At 41.5% G+C, this 18,110-nt stretch overlaps 1 protein-coding gene across 1 annotated transcript in view; it reads right to left on the reverse strand.

Moving 5' to 3' along the window:
* Positions 1-228: 228 nt before the first annotated feature.
* Positions 229-18,110, reverse strand: part of LOC134342670 (zinc-binding protein A33-like) — a 37,857-nt gene continuing 19,975 nt past the window's right edge. The window contains exons 2-6 of the mRNA XM_063041073.1: positions 9,746-9,841; positions 8,532-8,771; positions 7,591-7,613; positions 6,121-6,257; positions 229-1,445 (exon numbers count right to left, since the gene is read on the reverse strand). Coding sequence (XP_062897143.1) covers positions 850-1,445; positions 6,121-6,257; positions 7,591-7,613; positions 8,532-8,771; positions 9,746-9,841 — 1,092 coding nt within the window. The 3' untranslated portion in view covers positions 229-849. The remainder of the gene's footprint in view (positions 1,446-6,120; positions 6,258-7,590; positions 7,614-8,531; positions 8,772-9,745; positions 9,842-18,110) is intronic.

Genomic DNA, 18,110 nt, shown 5'->3' on the forward strand with positions numbered 1-18,110 from the left:
TCCCTCATTTGAAAATATTATACATTTATTTCAGAACATGATGCAACCAGAAACAAAAAATAATCACAACAATATTCCATCAAATTGTATTCATTGACTTGCAATGTATTACTTGACAACATTGAATGATGCCAACTTTTAAAAAAGGAAACTTGAAAAACTAAGTTAACTGATCTACTCTAGATGTACACAAACTGATCTTCTACTTTCAATCATAATTTATTTGCATTCTTTTACATATGTCCTTGAAGATCTTCTGGTTACATCTGATGTCTCCTTTGTGTTAGGCACTTTGTGACTTTCAAGTTAATTTTATTTCACGTTAACAACACTGAAAGATCAGAATTTAACCCAATGTGCCATGTGTATATTGTCTAATTCTCACCCACTACCACATTATTACTTTTTGCCTTAGAATCTCTCTCTAAGAGAGACACAATAAGAATAAATGAATTAATTGTTTTGTAATTCAATAACAACACTACTTATGACAAAAAATAAAGGCAGCTATAAATATGTAACTTATGAAGGGATTGCACAAAAGGAATTTTTTGCTTTGGAAATTGTATAATCAAAATCAAAACTTTGTCATCTACTATTCAATATCAATATTTTGAATCCCCTTTATGAACTTGGAAATAAACAAGAAAGGACAAATATGACAATTTGTTACATTTAGTCTGGGGAAATGTCACCATGGGAAATAACTAGAGAAATAGTAGTTGGTTATAAATAAAAAGTACAATTCTACTGATGCATTTATCAAGTACTCATAGTCAAAGTAAACTAAGCTTTAGAATACGATGCAAACTACTTTCCAAGTAACTCCAAAGTCAAATTGACGATCACTCAGCATTCTATACCGCCTGTGTTGGTAATTTCCTTGATTTTGATGCCTGAATGACACAATACAATTGGTTCACTATCTTTTGAATTTTTGGCTAAAACAGGACTAAATGCAGGAAATACTGGTTTCCGGAACTTCGTTTTAAAGGAGTGAAGATGGTTGCCTCGGTGAATATTGTAGAAAGACAAGCGCCCTTCTTCATAATCTAAAAATATTCCCAAGCGTTCACAGTTTTGGTCTGCACTGCTCAGATCAAGCAAAATGCACTCATCACCATGGAATGCATAACATTCTTTGTCAACCATCCGAATGGACCATGAATACTTGTTCTTGCCGAGAGTAGATTCTTTGCCTTTCCTGGGGATGGAGGAATATGTAACACCAATGTTCCACTCATTCTTGTTCTTTGTATTCACCTCCCAATAATGCTTGCCTGACGAGAAGCTCTCATTTGCTAGAACACTGAAAGAGTTTTCAAAACGTATGGAACTTTCGTGGATATTAATGGGTGAAGTAGAGTACTGCACTGACGTCAGATCTCTTGATATAATGAGGTTTCTGTGTGCTGTATTTTCATCGAGGGTAATATTCCTTATAACTGTAAAATAAAAAACATTATTTTATTTCACTAAAACTTAAAGCTGATTACTCACGATACAACAGACAATATCTAAAAGTCTGAAGTAATTAGGAATGAATCTTGATTCAACCTCATACCATTCTTGATGATTTACCCCTGTGGCCATTCCCCTCAATAAAAAGTATGTGTCTCTGGATAATGTTGAGAGGGTGACCTACTGTAGGGAGCTGCAGAAACCAAGTCTCTGCACTGAATCTGATGCTGTGGCTCAGAAGGGAAGTGGGAAGAAGAGGTCTGCAGTAGTGATAGGGACTCCATAGTTAGAGGAGTAGACACAAGAGTCCTTGGATGTGAACGAGACACCCAGATGGTCTGTTGCCTCCCAGGTGGCAGGATCAGGGGTGTGTCGGATTGGGTGCATGGTATTCTAAAAGGGGAGGGTAAGCAGCTAGAAGTCTTGGTATGAATTGGCACCAATGACAATAGGTAGCAACAAAGAGGAGGTCATGGAGAGAATTTAGTGAGCTGGGTAGAAAGCTGAAACGCAGGATCCCCAGTGTAGTAAGATCTGGATTGCTGCCTGTGCCACGCATCAGAGAGGGTGAGATGATTTGGCAGATGAATCCATGGCTGAGGAACTGGGGCAGGACTTCAAATTTCTGGATTATTGTTATCTCTTCTGGGGAAGGTATGATCCTTTTAAAAGGGATGAGTTATATCTGAACCTGAGGGGTTGCAAACAGATTTCCTTGCAAACAGATTTCCTAGAGCTGTTGGGGAGGGTTTAAACTAAATTGGCAGGGGAATGGGAACCAGATTGATAGGACTGAAGATGGGGAAGTTGTTATACAAGTAGATGCAATGTGCAGTTAGACTGTCAGGAAGGACAGGAAAATCATTAGACAAACTTACAGTCAGTGGGATGAGTTGCAGTGTAACAGGGGGACAAAATCAAAGAGGGAGACAAATATAGGACTGAAGATGTTATATTTGAATGCACATAGTATACGGAATAAGGTAGATGATCTTGTAGCGCAGTTAGAGATTGGTAGATTGGACACCACTGGGTTGTGACAGAAAGAAGATCATATTTGGAAGCTTAATATCTAAGGGTACACATTGTATTGAAAGGACAGGCAGGTAGGCGAAGTGGGTGGGTGGTTATATTGGTAAAAAATGAAATCAAGTCCTCAGAGAGAGATGATGTAGGATCGTAGAATCCTTGTGGGTAGAGCTAAGAAACTGAAAGGGTAAAAAGACCCTTATGGGAGTTATATACAGTACAGGCCTCTGAACAGTAGCCAAGATGTGGGCTACAAATTACAATAGAAGGTAGAAAACGCATGTTAAAAGGGCAATGTTATGATAGTTATGGGGGATTTCAATATGCAGATAAATTGGAAAAATCAGGTTAGTGCTGGATCCCAAGAGAGAGATTTATAGACTGCCTATGAGATAGCTTTTTGGAGTAGCTTGTGGTTAAGCCCACTAAGGGAAAGGCTATTCTGGATTGGATTTTATGTAATGAACTGGGTTTGATTAAGGAGCTTTAGGTAAAGGAACTCTTGAGCGGGAGAAGCTAAAATCAAATGTATCAGTATTACGGGTGGAGTAAAGGGAATTACAGAGACAGGAGAGAGGAGCTGGCCAAAGTTGATTGGAAATGGACACTAGCATAGATTATGTCAGTACAGCAATAGCTGGAGTTTCTGGGAGCAATTCAGAATGCACAGGTTAGATACATTCCAAATATGAAGTAGTATTCTAAAGGCAGGACGTAGGACGAGGAAATGGCAGATGAACTAAATAAGTATTTTGCATCCATCTTCACTGTGGAAGACACTAGCAGCATGTCAGAAGTTCAAGAGTGTTGGGGCAAAAGTGAGTGCAGTTGCTATTACTATTATTAGGGAGGCAGTGCTTGGGAAGCTGAAACGTCTGAAGGTGGATAAGTCACCTGGATGAGATGGTGTACACACCTGATTCTAGCATGGTTCCAGAAGACTAGAAAATTATAAATGCCACTCCACTGTTCAAGAAGGCAGGGAGTCAGAAGAAAGAAAATTATAGGTCAGTTAGCCTGACCTCAGTGGTTAGGATGATGTTGGAGTAAATTGTTAAGGATGAGGTCTCAGGTTACTTGGAGGCACATGATAAAATAGGTCAAAGTCAAATCTGTTGGAATTCTTTGAGGAAATAACAAGCAGGAGAGACAAAGGAGAGTTGATGGATGTTGTGTACTTGGATTTTCAGAAGGCCTTTGACAAGGTGCAAAACATAAGGCTGCTTAACAAGATAAGAGCCTAAGGTATCACAGGAAAGATACCAGCATGGATGAAGGATTAGCTGATTGGCTGGAAGCAGAGTGTGTGAATAAAGGGAGTCTTTTCTGATTGGCTGGCAGTGACTAGTGGTGTTGCGCAGGGGTCTGCTTTGGAACAGCTACATTTTACATTATATATAAATAACTTGAATGATGGAATTGATGGCTTTGTGGCTGGGTTAGCAGACAATATGAAGATAGGTGGAGAGGCAGGTAGTGTTGAGGAAGCAGGGAGACTGCAGAAGGACTTTGGCAAAGTAGAAGTATGGGCAAAGAAGTGGCAGATGGAATACAGTGTCAGTACTGTATAGTTATGTACTTTGGTAGAAGGAACAAAAGCATATACTACTTTCTAAACAGGCAGAAAATTCAAAAATCCGAGGTGCAAAGGGAGTCATTCTGCAAGATTCCCTACAGGTTGTCTTGTAGCTTGAGTTGGTGGTGAGGAAGGCAAATGCAATGTTAGTATTCACTTCGAGAGGACTATACTATAAAAGCAATGACGTAATGCTGAGGCATTGGTGAGGCTTCACTAGAAGTATTGTGAGTTGTTTTGGGCACCTTATCTAAGAACGAATGTGCTGACATTGAAGTGGGTTCAGAAGAGGTTCAAGAGAATGATTCTAGGAATAAAAGGGTTATCATATGAGAAGCGTTTGATGGCTCTTGGACTGTACTCACTGGAATTTAGAAAAATGGGGGATCTCATTGAGAGGGCTGGATAGAATGGATGTGGAGAGGATGTTTCCTACAGGTGGGGTGTCTAGGCACAGCCTCAGAATGTAGGGATGTCCAGTTAGAACTGTGATGAGGGGGAATTTCTTTAGCCAGAGGTTGGTGAATCTGTAGAGTTCTTTGCCACATGTGGCTGCAGAGGCAAGGTCATTTGGTGTACTTAAGGCAGAAATCGATAGGTTCTTGATTAGTCAGAGTGTGAAAGGTTAAGGGGAGAAGGCAGGAGGATAGGGTTGAGAGGGAAAATGAATCTGCAATGATGAAATGGCAGAGTAGGCTGAATGGGCCAAGTGGCCCAATTCTGCTCCTGTTTCTAACGGTGTTATGGTCTTGATCTTAGGAATTTAAGAAATAGAAGCAAAAGAATCTTTTGATTCCTTGCAGTAGTTCCACCTTCCAATAAAGAAGGAGAGAGAAATACAGCACAGGGACAGGCTCTTCAGCCCACCATGTCAGTGCCAACCATGAAGCCAATTTTAACTCATCAACCTGCACATGGTCTTTTCTCTCCATTCCTTGCATGCTCATTTGCCTCTCTAAATGCCTCTTAAATACTTCTATTAAGTCTGTCTCCACTTTCCACTATCCCCAGCACTCTGTGTAAAAAACAAACATGCCCCACACAACTTTAAACTGTCCCTCCTCACCTTAAATCTATGTCCTTGACATATGTATTTGACCTTTCCACCCTGCGAGAAAGACACTAAATTTATACCATATCATTGTCTCCTATAGTGTTATAAACTTCTGCCCTCAGCCTCTGACACTCCAGAGTATAGAATTCAAGTCTGTCCAACCTCTCCAAATACCTAATACACTGCAGTGAGCAGCTTCAAGTTCTTGTGCTCTCCTGTTGCACCACAAATTCATGCAATCACAAAGAAGGCACAGCAGCAGCTCTACATTGATAGAAGTCTGCCAAGATTCAGTATGACACCAAAGACTCTTACAAGTTCTAAAGATGTACAGCGGAGAGCATACTGACTGGTTGCATCATGGCACGGTACAGAGGCTTCAATGTACAGGATCACAAAGTGGTGCAAAGAGTTATAGACTTGGCCGGCTCCATAATGAGCACAACCCTCCCCACCATCAAGGATATCCTCAAGAGACCATGCCTCGAGAAGGCAGCATTAAGGACTTGAACCACCTTGGACATGCCCTCTTCACACTACTACCATTGGAGAAGTAGTATTGGAGCATATCCCTAGATTCAAGAATTCTGAACCTGCTTCTTCCGCTCTATTGTCAGATTTCTGAACGGAGTATGAATCCATAAACATTACCGCATTATTCCATTCTTTGCACTGTTTATTTCTGTGATCTATTTGTAATTTTATGTCTATGCACTGTACTGCTGCCACAAAACAACAAATTTCACGTCATTAGTAATAAACCTAATTTTGATTCTGATTCACTGCTTTCTGGGGAAAAGAAAAAAATGTGTTTCTGTCCTTAACTTGAGACTGTAAACCTCTGGTTCTAGACAGTTCAAGCAGAAAAACATTACCGCTGAAAATATCCTGCAATCCCCATAAGTGTTTATACCCTTTCATATGATGATGTCTCATTCTTCTAAACTCAGGTGAGTATAGGTGACATATTGTCTCATCTTTGAACAATCCTCTCACTTACATTCCCACATCCGTGGAAGCAGCTTTTTCACCGACTGGTACAGCTCATCAACAGAACGTTCCAGTGATTTCAATCGTCTGTTCTCTACTGGTAATTCTTTACCAAATGACAATTGTAAATCTTCAAAAGTTTCAAGTCTAAATTGAATTATAAAGAGAGAAATATGTTCATAAAATGTGCTATTATGGGTTTGCACTCTAGCTAGTAATAGTTTAAATAGAGAAGGAATAAAACTGGATACACCACCCAACATTGACCCAAGTATCAAATTTTGATATGGCAAAGACTCCCATATGTCAGATCTGAATTTACCCAAGAGACGTTCTCATCTGTATTCCTCAACTCCTGTATAATCTTGTGTAGCAATTAGCTTTCCCCAGTTTAGCATTAGCTTTTGGGGTCCAGACTTATCCTTATCCATAACTATCCTAAATTTACAGAGTAATGATCACTGTTTCCAAAGTACTCCCCATTGAACTCCAATCAATTGTCCAAGTTGATTTTCCAATACCCAGTGGCTGTACAGTCCCTTTCCTAATTGGACTATCTAAATACTGTTTTAAGAAGTCCTTCTGGATGCTCCTAACAAATTCTATCCTGTTTGCACTTAGGGAGTCAATATTGAGGAAATTAAAATCACGTGCTACAACAATCCTGTTGTCTTTGCACCTTTCCATGATCTGTCTGCATATTTGTTCTCCTATCTCCCACTGGATGTTGGAAACATTATAGTATAACCAATTATGGTGATGACATCTTTCTCATTCCTCAGCTCTATCTATACATGGCCTTACTGGATGAGCCCTCCAGGATGACCTCTGTAAATACATTCTCCACGGTTAGTCGTGCCAATCCCCACCTCTTTTACATCCCATTCCATCACATCTGAAAAATCCAAACCCTGAAAATCTTGCCCTTCTGTCAATCAAGTTTCTGTAATGGCCACAGCATCGTATTTCAGGCTCTAAGTTCACCTTCCTTACCTATAATACTCCTTGCATTGAAATCAATGCACTTCAGCCCATCAGCAACATACACAAAGTGCTGGAAGAACTCAGCAGGCCAGACAGCATCTATGGAAAAGAGATAACAATTGATTGTCTGGCCTAGTGAGTTCCTTCAGCATTTTGTGTATGTTGCTTTGGATTTCCAGCATCAGTAGATTTTTTTCGTGTTTGTGACTTTAGCTCATCAAGTCACTTTGTGTCCATTAATCAAGTCCTGTCTGTTCTTCCTATTAGGCTCACTTTACCTATCCTCTATCTTCCCCACAATTCATCCATTGCCAAATACTACTTTGGTTCCTTCGTCAAATGTACTTCATTTGTATCAAGTTTGTTTTTCAGATCAGACACCCATTAATTTAATACAAATTGAAAGCAGAATAAACTAGAACATTTCTGTGATGGGTGATATCTCAGAATCACCAAGTTTAAACTTAGAAAGAATTCCCCAAGGAACAATTCTTACCGTGTCTTCCAACTCATGAATTCCTAAAATACAAAAAAAAATGTTTAGACTGTCAGCAGAATATACATGATAAATAGTACATGGGGCAGTAGCGCAATGCTTTACTGCACCAGCAACCTGGGTTCAATTCTTGCCACTGTCTGTAAGGAGTTTGTACGTTCTCCCCATAACCGTGTGGGTTTCTGCAGGTGCTCCAGTTCCAAAGACATATGGGTACGTAGGTTAATTGGTCACATGGGTGTAATTGAACGGCAGGGGTTCGTTGGGCTGGAAGGGCCTGTTTCAGTTCTGCAACTCTAAATAAATAAACCAAACGGAATGATCTGATAATGTCGATCTCTGAGTTGGGGGGAGGGGCAGTGCAGAGAGATTTTTATTCTAACCCATGCTGTCCCTGCTCTGGGGATTCTTGATGGAATAAGGCATAGAGGTTTCATTCTCCTATTTTTAAGGAAAAGATTGGAATCTATAATGAAAAACATAAGAAAGAAACAGAAGTAGCTATTTGCTCTTTAAGCCTGCTCTGCCCACCATTGAGACTGGTAAATTACCCGTTAGTGTAGGTAATTGACAAAAAAAAGAATCAAGAGAGAGTTGATGAGAAGGTGTGAGAGAGAATAAGTTGCAGAAATACCAGGAAAATAAGAAAACTGTGAGCAGGACTAATGGGGTTGGTGAACTGAGCTAGCATTGACCCAATGGGATGAATGGCCTTCTCTCTGTTATTATATGTATTATTTTTTATCAATATTTTCCTGTACTATTCTATGTTTGTAATGCGGGTTAATATGGCAGGAACTTTGCTCTATTAGTGCAGTGCTATGAACTACAATGTGTTTTGTTCCTTAATATAAACCTTCCTGAAACAGCTTCAAGTCTGTTTCAGGACATACACATGCAACCAAGAACTGAGTTCTGATTTAAGTAATAGATATATTTACCTGTAGTGTCTGTACATTTTCAGAGTCTGTGTTTGTATTCATTTCATTTACTCGTTCCATTATTGAAGTAATTGCATCCTTATATGCCTCCTTGTCCACATGCTGTACTGTAATCAGGGTTTCCATTGACAACGCTTCAGCTTCAATCAGGCACATTGTAGTTCTCATGTCATTTTCCAGTAGTTCCCTAATCTTGTTGTACTTCTCCTCAACGGATGCTTTGGTTTTTACGACAATATGCTGCACAAAACAAACCAGTTCAAATCATTTAATGAGAAGCATTATTCGAAGCTGAGATGGTTAGAACAATGAATGCAAAATTCCCAATATTAAGGCTTCCTGAAAATATCAGGGAAACAATGGCAGGAGATGTGATGGTATCAGAACAAAATGAGGGTCAAATGGAGTTGGAGAGGGAAGGTCTGGTGGAGTTGAGGGAGACTCTGATGTTGTGGGAGGAGGGAAGGGAGGTTCTGATGGAGTTGAAGGAGGGTCTAATGGAATTGGGGAGGGAGGGTTTCATGGAGTTGAGGAGGGAGGGTCTGATGGAGTTGGGGAGGGTGGATCTGATGGATTTGGGGAGGGGCGATCTGATGGAATTGGAGAGGGTTGGTCTGTTGGAACTAGGGAGTAAAAGTGTGATGTAGTTTGGGTGGAGGGTCTGATGGAGTTGGAGTGAGAGTGTCCAGAAGAGTTGGGGGTGGAGTGTTTGATGGAGTTTCTGAAGGATGGGAGGTGATAAATAATAGACAATATTTTGACAAACAGTGACTGGCTAAGACCAATAGTGGAGATGAATCTGTTAATTGGGATTAAAACCATTGATTTTAATAACTAAATGTTAAAAGGAAGAGTTGTAATTTTGAAAGATTTTGGAAGGTTTTCCACCCATTTACCCAAAGCTCAATTTTAAAAAGCGTTCTTAATCTACTCTTGTTTGTTTAAGGTAATGAGCAATAGTGATGTTTATGATGTCATTGTCTGTGCTGCAGAAGGAGCCCTAGATTTGTTCTTGCTCCGATGCTCCCACATGGTTGATGCCTTTTAATGGAACTGCCTTATATTCCATTCTCCAGGTAACTGTAGCAGGAAATGGCAAATGCTTATTTGTCTCCAAAGGTTGTTGTGTGTGGCTGAGAGGCCTTTGGCATTGGCTGTAAAGAATAACGATGGTTTGCTAACTTGTGGGAAGATGTTTATCAGTTTCTCTGTACCTCAACATCCTTTAATGTCAGAGAAATGCGATCTGTGTCCTTCTTGACTTTTTCATGAATCTTCTTCAGATCTTTCACTTTCCTTAAAATCTGTACCTTGATTGTAAAAAACAAACAGAAGAAAGTGAGGAAAAGATTAAGTGATGCAGGGAGCAGAGAAGGTCTGCCATCCACGGTTTGTGATGGTGGTGGAAGCAGAATCCATTGTGGGCTTCAATAGATAATTGGATGAACACTAAAGAGAAAATAAATTGTAGGCCCACAGGGAAGAGTTGGGGAATGGGACTTAAAGGGTTTGGTCTACTTGGACAGACAGATATTCATTCTGTGCTGTAGCATTATATGTGACAATAATAAATCAATTCCAATTACAATTTAGTGAAGGAAGTAGAGCGCTCCAGATCACTGCTTCTTCACCAGAAAGCCCCTTAGTTGTTTTGTAAAATTGGATGGATCTGTAGATAAACAAGCAAATGCTGGAGGAACTCAGTAGCACCTGTGGAGAAAGATGGACAGATGACGTTTCGGTTTGTGACCCTTCATCTGGTCTAAAAGGTAGAAGGGAGATAACCGGTATAAAAGAGATGAGGAGAAGGGGTGCAGTAAGAGCTGGCAGGTGGTAGATGGATCTAAGTGAGTAGGAAATGGGGATGATAAACAGATGCAGGAGGAATGGGTGAAAATAACAACAAAGGCTGGAGGGTGGATGCAACAAAGGCCTGCTGGAGTTTGTTAGGAGAGGACGTGGAACCAAATAAAGGAGGTAGGGAGGGACCCAGTGGGGGAGGAGTGTGTGGGAAATGGGCAGATAGAGTGTTTGGAGGAGGGGAAAGAACCAGGATGATGGGGTCTGGATTGAGTGTCAAGGAACTGAGTAGATCAAAAGGAGGAAAGGGACAGAAGGGAAGCAGTTTATTTGAAAATGATGAATTCAGCGTTCATGCCATTGGGTTGTACACTACCCAGGGAGAATATGGGGTGCTGTTCTTTTAGTTTGTGTTTAGCTTCACCCTGGCAGTGGAGGAGACCAAAAACAGAATTGTTTGTGTGGGAATGGGGAGGTGAATTATAGTCACTCGATAGTAGAATTAACAAACAACATATGCAAAGTTGTCCCCACTAAAATCTAAATACTTGTACCAGGTTGGAGAACTGGTTCATGGACTAGTCAAGGTGCAAACTAAACAATTATTGCTTACATTTATTTTCAGTTTGTAGGTCAGAAAATCTGTGACATCAGAAAAGTAACATAAGACATTAGGAAGTGCTCAACAGATCAGACAGAGGAACAGATTGGATTACTGTCATCTTTTTATCAACACTACCAGATCTGCTGAGAGCTTCAGAATTCCAGCATCTGCAGTATTTCATTCTCAGGTTAGGAACAAGTTATCCAACTTAACCCCTAAGGTTCAGCCACAATATAGCAAAACTGGAGATACATACATCCAGACAGGTCTTTTTAACAATTCAAATTGTCAGTGATAGATTTATTGAATTGTTCCTTGACTTGTCTCTGTGGAGCCTGAACTCAGAACACAGAACAGTACAGCACAGTACAGGCCCTTCAGCCCACAATGTCTTCTGGCCCTTTTAACTTTCCTTCAACCACCTCAGGGTAGTGATGCTCGACAATAACACTAAGCAACCATGCCTTTTCATCAAATGCTCAGGAAAAATTCTGCTGAAGTTGGGAATTGGGAATTTGAAATTTGAAAATGCTGAGAACACTCAACAGGTCAGGTAGCAGCTGATGAGAAACGTACTTAATGTTTCAGGTCATTGACCTTTCACTAGAACTGGAAAAGTGAGGAAACAAGCATCTTCTATGCTGGAGGGCCGCAGAGAGAACAAAAGAGTCATAATTTATGATAGAGTGGGAATAAAGGTTGTCTGGGTGATGCAATTGATTTTGGTGCCACCTAGGAGAGGGTTCTCTGCAGAGGAGTCTCAACAGTTAGAGAGACAACTGGAACTGTGCGATGTACCTCCTCCTTCCTACCAGTGCGCCGTGACCCCGGGACTGAACATCAGACTGTTGTCTCCTAGACAACAGCTGACCTTATTTCCTCAGTGACCTTACCCCCACCTACCCCAAACAGCCTCCAACAAAGACCGACCCTGCACCCACTTCTATTTCTTCCCCATGATTCTCTGACTCTATCCATAGGCAAGGCTGTCCTGATAAACCCATTGTTTCAGATGCCTTTGTCTAGTCTCTCCTATTTACATACATGGCAACTCTGAAACTATTATCACTAATGATTTCCTTGTCGCAGTTGGTTCATCTTCACTATGGATGATACACCTTATCTAATTGTAGGGCCCCTCACCTTCCTTCAAGTCAGCCAGAGCATCTCCACTACCCACAGTCATCTGGCTAAACATTCTTATAGATGTGTGTAACACTTGCCCAGTTGGCAGAGCTTCTGCCTCAGAGCTCCAGCCTTCTCCTCCAGGGTATATACTTGATGTTTCCCCTCTGACCACATGGGTTTCCTCTGGGTGCTGTGGTTTCATCTGAATGGCGTGAGGAGGTTAGTTCACAACGGGGGGATGGGAACCAGTGCAGAGAGACAGAGGGGTGTAAAGTGAGGGTAGAAGCAAAAAGTACTAAGGAGAAGAGTAAAAGTGGCAGGCTGACAAATCCAGGGCAAGCATCAAAAAGGGCCACTTTTCAACATAATTGTATAAGGGCTAAGAGAGTTGTAAAAGAGCGCCTGAAGTCTTTGTGTGTCAATGCAAGAAGCATTCGTAATAAGGTGGATGAATTGAAAGTGCAGATTGTTATTAATGATTATGATATAGTTGGGATCACAGAGACATGGCCCCAGGGTGACCAAGGATGGGAGCTCAACGTTCAGGGATATTCAATATTCAGGAGGGATAGACATGAAGGAAGGGAAGGTGGGGTGGCGTTGCTGGTTAAAGAAGAGATTAACGCAATAGAAAGGAAGGACATAAGCCGGGAAGATGTGGAATCGATATGGGTAGAGCTGCGTAACACTAAGGGGCAGAAGACGCTGGTGGGAGTTGTGTACAGGCCACCTAACAGTAGTAGTGAGGTCGGAGATGGTATTAAACAGGAAATTAGAAATGTGTGCAATAAAGGAACAGCAGTTATAATGGGTGACTTCAATCTACATGTAGATTGGGTGAACCAAATTGGTAAAGGTGCTGAGGAAGAGGATTTCTTGGAATGTATGCGAGATGGTTTTTTGAACCAACATGTCGAGGAACCAACTAGAGAGCAGGCTATTCTGGACTGGGTTTTGAGCAATGAGGAAGGGTTAATTAGCAATCTTGTTGTGAGAGGCCCCTTGGGTAACAGTGACCATAATATGGTGGAATTCTTCATTGAGATGGAGAGTGACATAGTTAATTCAGAAACAAAGGTTCTGAACTTAAAGAGGGGTAACTTTGAAGGTATGAGATGTGAATTAGCTAAGATAGTCTGGCAAATGACACTTAAAGGATTGACGGTGGATATGCAATGGCAAGCATTTAAAGGTTGCATGGATGAACTACAACAATTGTTCATCCCAGTTTGGCAAAAGAATAAATCAAGGAAGGTAGTGCACCCGTGGCTGACAAGAGAAATTAGGGATAGTATCAATTCCAAAGAAGAAGCATACAAATTAGCCAGAGAAAGTGGCTCACCTGAGGACTGGGAGAAATTCAGAGTTCAGCAGAGGAGGACAAAGGGCTTAATTAGGAAGGGGAAAAAAGATTATGAGAGAAAACTGGCAGGGAACATAAAAACTGACTGTAAAAGCTTTTATAGATATGTAAAAAGGAAAAGACTGGTAAAGACAAATGTAGGTCCCCTACAGACGGAAACAGGTGAATTGATTATGGGGAGCAAGGACATGGCAGACCAATTGAATAATTACTTTGGTTCTGTCTTCACTAAGGAGGACATAAATAATCTTCCAGAAATAGTAGGGGACAGAGGGTCCAGTGAGGTGGAGGAACTGAGCGAAATACTTGTTAGTAGGGAAGTGGTGTTAGGTAAATTGAAGGGATTGAAGGCAGATAAATCCCCAGGGCCAGATGGTCTGCATCCTAGAGTGCTTAAGGAAGTAGCCCAAGAAATAGTGGATGCATTAGTGATAATTTTTCAAAACTCGTTAGATTCTGGACTAGTTCCTGAGGATTGGAGGGTGGCTAATGTAACCCCACTTTTTAAAAAAGGAGGGAGAGAGAAACCGGGGAATTATAGACCTGTTAGCCTAACGTCGGTGGTGGGGAAACTGCTGGAGTCAGTTATCAAAGATGTGATAACAGCACATTTGGAAAGCGGTGAAATCATCGGACAAAGTCAGCATGGATTTGTGAAAGGAAAATCATGTCTGACGCATCTCGTAGAATTTTTTGAGGATGTAACTAGTAGAGTGGATAGGGGAGAACCAGTGGATGTGGTATATTTGGATTTTCAAAAGGCTTTTGACAAGGTCCCACACAGGAGATTAGTGTGCAAACTTAAAGCACACGGTATTGGGGGTAAGGTATTGATGTGGATGGAGAATTGGTTAGCAGACAGGAAGCAAAGAGTGGGAATAAACTGGACCTTTTCAGAATGGCAGGCGGTGACTAGTGGGGTACCGCAAGGCTCAGTGCTGGGACCCCAGTTGTTTACAATATATATTAATGACTTAGACGAGGGAATTAAATGCAGCATCTCCAAGTTTGCCGATGACACGAAGCTGGGCGGCAGTGTTAGCGGTGAGGAGGATGCTAAGAGGATGCAGAGTGACTTGGATAGGTTGGGTGAATGGGCAAATTCATGGCAGATGCAATTTAATGTGGATAAATGTGAAGTTATCCACTTTGGTGGCAAAAATAGGAAAACAGATTATTATCTGAATGGTGGCCGATTAGGAAAAGGGGAGGTGCAACGAGACCTGGGTGTCATTATACACCAGTCATTGAAAGTGGGCATGCAGGTACAGCAGGCGGTGAAAAAGGCGAATGGTATGCTGGCATTTATAGCGAGAGGATTCGAGTACAGGAGCAGGGAGGTACTACTGCAGTTGTACAAGGCCTTGGTGAGACCACACCTGGAGTATTGTGCAGTTTTGGTCCCCTAATCTGAGGAAAGACATCCTTGCTATAGAGGGAGTACAAAGAAGGTTCACCAGATTGATTCCTGGGATGGCAGGACTTTCATATGAAGAAAGACTGGATGAACTGGGCTTGTACTCGTTGGAACTTAGAAGATTGAGGGGGGATCTGATTGAAATGTATAAAATCCTAAAGGGATTGGACAGGCTAGATGCAGGAAGATTGTTCCCGATGTTGGGGAAGTCCAGAACAAGGGGTCACAGTTTGAGGATAAAGGGGAAGCCTTTTAGGACTGAGATTAGGAAAAACTTCTTCACACAGAGAGTGGTGAATCTGTGGAATTCTCTGCCACAGGAAACAGTTGAGGCCAGTTCATTGGCTATATTTAAGAGGGAGTTAGATATGGCCCTTGTGGCTACGGGGATCAGGGGGTATGGAGGGAAGGCTGGGGCGGTGTTCTGAGTTGGATGATCAGCCATGATCATAATAAATGGCGGTGCAGGCTCGAAGGGCCGAATGGCCTACTCCTGCACCTATTTTCTATGTTTCTATGTTTCTATGAATTGTAGCACTTGAAACTTAATATTGAACTCAACAACTTCAGATAACCAGTCTTTCCAGTTCTATCTGTGTCAGAATTGGCTTGTTCTCATGTAAGGTCATCAATCGTTCTCTTGGCAGGGTATTCCCAACTCTGCCTCTAATTTCAGTTTACCAGAATATGCTCTGTAATACCACTTATCCATCATTATCTTTTTCTCTCTCTAATTGTTCTCAGTGCTCCAAGCAGATCTCTTGGATATATGGCATTTAAGGTAATTGTGTCACTTGGGCAACCCTAGTCTCCTCCCTGCATCTCCCCACTCCTCTACCATTTCAAGCATGTATGTTTCTCACTTCCCTGCTTCTGATGTATGATTATTCACCTGCATTATTTACCTTGTTTCTCTCTCCACAGTTGTCCAACCAAGAGTGTGTCTTGGATTTCCTGTTTTTAAAGAGTCATAGAGAAGTACAGCTCAGAAACAGGCCTGTTGACCCATCTACTCCAGGCCAAATCATTTAAGCTGCCTACTCCCGATGACCTGCACTGGGACCAGAGCCCTCCATATCCCTACTACCCTTGTACCTATCCAAACTACTCAAATATTGAAATCGAGCTTGCATGGACCACTTGCAAGCTCATTCCACACTCTCACCACCCTCTGAGTGAAGCAGTTTCTCCTTAAACTTAACTTTTACCTTTAATCCATGACCTCTGGTTATAGTCCCAGCCAACCTCAGTGGAAAAAGCCCGCTGGCATTTACCCAATCTATACCCCTCAATTTTGTATACCTCTATCAAATCTCCTCTCAATCTTCTACAGAGTACAGCCCTAACCTATTCAACCTTTCCTGACTTCAAGCCTGACAAAGGGTCTCAGCCCAAAATGTCGACTGTACTCTTTTCCATAGATGCTGCCTGGCTTACTGAGTTCCTCATGTCAGACCAATTGTGTTGTGTGCGTTGCCAATCTTTCCTTTTTAACTCAGGTCCTTCAGACCTGGCAACAACCTTGTAAACTTTCTTCCCACTCTTTCAACCTGGTTTACATCTTTCCTGTAGGTAGGTGACCAAAACTGCACACAATACACCAGTTTAGGCCTCACCAACATTTTATGCAACTTTAAAACAACATCCCATCTTCTGTAATCAATACATTGATTTATAAAGGCCAATGTGCCAAAAGCTTTCTTTACGGCCCTATCTACCTTTGACACCATTTTCAATGAATTATGTCCCAGAACCCTTTGTTCTACCACACACCTCAGCGCCTTACCCTGGTTGGTCCTACCGAAGTACAAAACCTTGCACATGTCTGCATTAAATTCTACCTGCATTTTTTCAGCTGATGCATATCCCTCTGCAAGCCATGATAGCCTTCCTCACTGTCCACTACACCCTCGATCTTGGTGCATTCTGTGAATTTGCTCATCCAATTACCTCATTATCATCCAAATCATTGATATAGACGACAAACAACAAAGAACCTAGCACTGATCCCTGTGGTACACTAGTCATAGACCTCCAATCAGAGAGGCAACCCTCTAGGACACTCTCTGACTTCTCCCACAAAGCCAATGTGTAACCCAATTTACTACCTCATCTTAAATGCTGAGTGACTGAACCTTCTTGAGCAGCCTCCCAAGCAGGACCTTGTCAAATGCTTCACTAAATTCTATATTGACAACAATCACTGCCTTGCCTTCATCCACTTTCCTGGTAACTTCCTCGAAAAACTCTATAAGTTTGGTTAGACATGACCTACCACACACAAAGCCATTTTGATGATCCTTGATCAGTCCATGTCTTTCCCACAACTAATGTCAGACTCGCCAGCCTATAAATTCCTGGTTTCTGTTTAGAGCCTTTTTCAAACAGTGAAACAACATTGACTGTCCTCCAATCTTCCGGTACCTCTCCTGTTGCTAAGGAAATTTAAAATATATCTGTTAGATCTCCAACAAATTCTGCATTTGCCTCCAGGAAGGTCTGAGGGAAAACCTTGTCAGGCCTTGAGGATTTATGCACTCTGATTTGCCTCAGGATAGCAAACACCTCCTCCTCTGTAATCTGTAGAGGGTCCATGCTACTTTGCCTCATTTATATAGACTCTGTTTCTTGAGTAAATACAGATGCAAGGAATGCATTTAAGATCTCCCGCATCAGTTTTGGCTCCACACATAGATTACCATTCTGGTGTTCCAGAGGACCAATTTTGTTCTTAGCAATCTTTGCTCTTAACATACCTGTAGAATTCATTAGGATTCTCCTTCACCTTGTATGTTAGAGCAACTTCATGCCTTCTTTTAGCCTTCCTGATTTCTTTCTTAAGTGTAGTCTTACATTTCTTGTACTCCATAAGCACCTCATTTGTTCCTACTTGCCTATACCTGCTATGCACCTCCTTTTTTCTCTTAACCAGGGCCTCAATATGTCTTTTTAAAAACCAAGGTTCCCGACTCTTGTTATCTTTATCTTTTATTCTGACAGGCACATACAAACTTCGTACTCTCAAAATTTCATTTTTGAAGGCTTTCCACTTTCCAAGTATACCTTTGCCAGAAAACAGCATGTCCCAATCCACACTTGCCAAATCATTTCTGGTTCCATCAAAATAGGTCTTTCTCCAATTTAGAATCTCAGCTCACAGACCATACCTACTTTGAAACTAATAGCTTTGTGGTCTCTGGATGCAAAGTGTTCTTCTACACAAACTTCTTGCACCTGCCCTGTCTCATTTCCCAATAGAAGGTCCAG

This window comes from Mobula hypostoma, chromosome 1 (genome assembly GCF_963921235.1).
Source record: "Mobula hypostoma chromosome 1, sMobHyp1.1, whole genome shotgun sequence".
Taxonomy (NCBI): Eukaryota; Metazoa; Chordata; class Chondrichthyes; order Myliobatiformes; family Myliobatidae; genus Mobula; species Mobula hypostoma.